The 2,653-nt window shown below is 41.2% G+C and overlaps 1 protein-coding gene across 1 annotated transcript; it reads left to right on the top strand.

Moving 5' to 3' along the window:
- The first annotated feature begins 691 nt into the window (after positions 1 to 691).
- Positions 692 to 2,007, top strand: LOC115899120 (eukaryotic translation initiation factor 1). The gene has a single exon (XM_030935975.1). The coding sequence runs from the start codon at positions 842 to 844 to the stop codon at positions 1,181 to 1,183; it is 342 nt and encodes a 113-aa protein (XP_030791835.1). The 5' UTR covers positions 692 to 841; the 3' UTR covers positions 1,184 to 2,007.
- Positions 2,008 to 2,653: the final 646 nt, after the last annotated feature.

Genomic DNA, 2,653 nt, shown 5'->3' on the forward strand with positions numbered 1-2,653 from the left:
GGAGAGTCAAGTAAAGTACTAGAAGAATTCATAATTCAATAGAATGGTACTAGAGTTATCACCAGAGCTAACAGGTAAAGGCACCAAAATGTATTTAGAATCGTGATTGGAACTGATCAAGAAGATGAGAAGTGAAGATTAAAATACGCATTAAAGACATGCATTCATTGAAAACAGTCTAAATGGTGGTTTCTATAATTCTGTCTACCTCAATTGGGTGAAAAACTTTGAATATGTTTGCAGGACTAGAGAGAAGGATAAATTAACTGGATAAAAGATGTGACATCTATCCCATCTAGGGATACCCATTTAGAGTCTTTGTTGACATAGGAACCATAAAGTAGGCCCAACAAGCCATCAGCACCTCCGGCAGCATCATCTTACATGATGTAGTACTCTAGAGGTCCTATGTACTGGTCTGCCTAAAAAATAACTGCAACTTGGCCTCATATATTTCCACTCAGTAATTGCAAATCTCCCAAGATGGTAAAACATCCAAAGTGTGTTATTGATCATCTGTGGCACCAACAGAATTATCCTAGATATTTAAAACCCCATATCACATATTCTTGTCTTGGATTCTTAACCTCTGCTTGAATGAGACCCCTGCTTGCTTAAGATAGAAAAAACATTCCTCATCATAATGAAAGTGCCTTTCAATCCTGAGAAAGATTAGAATTTAATATACTGGCCCCAGTCACTGAGCCGCCGCCGAGGACTCAGCAGCCTCCCCCTCGAGCCCCCTCGCTTCCCACGTTCCGTCCCCCCGCCCGCCTTCTCCCGCCGCCGCCGCCGCCGCCTTCCGCAGGCCGTTTCCACCGAGGAAAAGGAATCGTATCGTATGTCCGCTATCCAGAACCTCCACTCTTTCGACCCCTTTGCTGATGCAAGTAAGGGTGATGACCTGCTTCCTGCTGGCACTGAGGATTATATCCATATAAGAATTCAACAGAGAAACGGCAGGAAGACCCTTACTACTGTCCAAGGGATCGCTGATGATTACGATAAAAAGAAACTAGTGAAGGCGTTTAAGAAGAAGTTTGCCTGCAATGGTACTGTAATTGAGCATCCAGAATACGGAGAAGTAATTCAGCTACAGGGTGACCAACGCAAGAACATATGCCAGTTCCTCGTAGAGATTGGACTGGCCAAGGACGATCAGCTGAAGGTTCATGGGTTTTAAGTGCTTGTGGCTCACTGAAGCTTAAGTGAGGATTTCCTTGCAATGAGTAGAATTTCCCTTCTGTCCCTTGTCACAAGTTTAAAAACCTCACAGCTTGTATAATGTAACCATTTGGGGTCTGCTTTTAACTTGGACTAGTGTAACTCCTTCATGCAATAAACTGAAAAGAGCCATGCTGTCTAGTCTTGAAGTCCCTCATTTAAACAGAGGTCAAGCAGTAGGCGCCTGGCAGTGTCAAGCCTGAAACCAAGCAATACCGGCATGTTTCAGCCAAGCCCAGAGCCCCTAAAATCACAAACAACTATGGCCGGAACCTCCTCGGCTCTCCCTCTGCAGAGTTCCTTGCCCTAACAGAATGTTACCACCTGAACAGTCCTCGGTGAATCTGAGAGGAGAGGATGGGGTAAGGCAGCAGCACCAGCTGTACTACTGGAAGGGAGCTTTTGGTGGTGGATCCCCTGGTGTCTCCAACCTGACCAGGTGGACAGAGCTCAGAGAGGCCCTCTTATCACTAGCGAGATGATAGGACATCTGGCTTGCCACAAAGGTCTGTTTGACCAGACATATCCTAGCTAAGGGATGTCCAAACATCAGAATGTGAGGCCAACCTTCTACCAGAGTTAAACTTTTGACAAGGGAACAAATCTCAAACTGATCCATCAGTCATGTAGCTAGCTGTAGAGCTTGCAACTTAATAGCAGCAGCTGCCCAATGCCATGTGAAGTAACAAACTGGTTTTTGGTTTTTCCCCCCTTCAGTTTTAATGTTATGTGTAATGTATTTAAACCCTTATTTAAATAAAACTTGTTTTCAGAAAAAAAAAAGAATTTAATATACTAATGATGAAGTAAATCAACACACACTACAGTATTTTTAAATATTTTTAGGAATAATATTATATATGTTTGTGACTTAATACGTCTTTAATGTCCAAGAAAGTCTGACATATTAGTCAAACAAAAATCCAGTTACATAGTAAAGAGTAGTGCTTTTCATAATAACTGTTCACACTGCTTTAGACAGTTTGCAAAAGGAAGCACAAGTCTTTTTTGACTTTTGATAGAATGGTAGATTAAAGATGGTTTGTGCTATGTTATTGCTTTATTCTTCTGCCAGGAGATTTCTGGGTCTCACACAGCTAACAACATGGTAAACCTAATTGAAGAAATAGTGATAGATTGGAAAAATGTCATACAATTGTTATTGCCAATGGAACTATCAAGACGAGGCAAATTAAGAATCACAAGCATCAGACATTTATTCACACATTTCAACAGAGTGTTCCAAAGAAATTATGGCATAGCGTAATATAGCAGAATCACAGGCTGACCCAGTAAAACAGAGAGCCACTATCATCAGCCAATTGACTTTACAAGCATCTTGTAATATAAACAATGTTTAGAGAAGATGAAATCATAGCTAGTTCATGTTAAAAAAAAAAACTGTTCTAACAATGACAACAACAAATAG

The sequence above is a fragment of the Rhinopithecus roxellana genome, chromosome 8 (genome assembly GCF_007565055.1).
Source record: "Rhinopithecus roxellana isolate Shanxi Qingling chromosome 8, ASM756505v1, whole genome shotgun sequence".
Taxonomy (NCBI): domain Eukaryota; kingdom Metazoa; phylum Chordata; class Mammalia; order Primates; family Cercopithecidae; genus Rhinopithecus; species Rhinopithecus roxellana.

Bases quoted from the DNA above. Each gene is read 5' to 3' on its own strand.
- LOC115899120 (XM_030935975.1), top strand. From the start codon at position 842: ATGTCCGCTATCCAGAACCTCCACTCTTTCGACCCCTTTGCTGATGCA.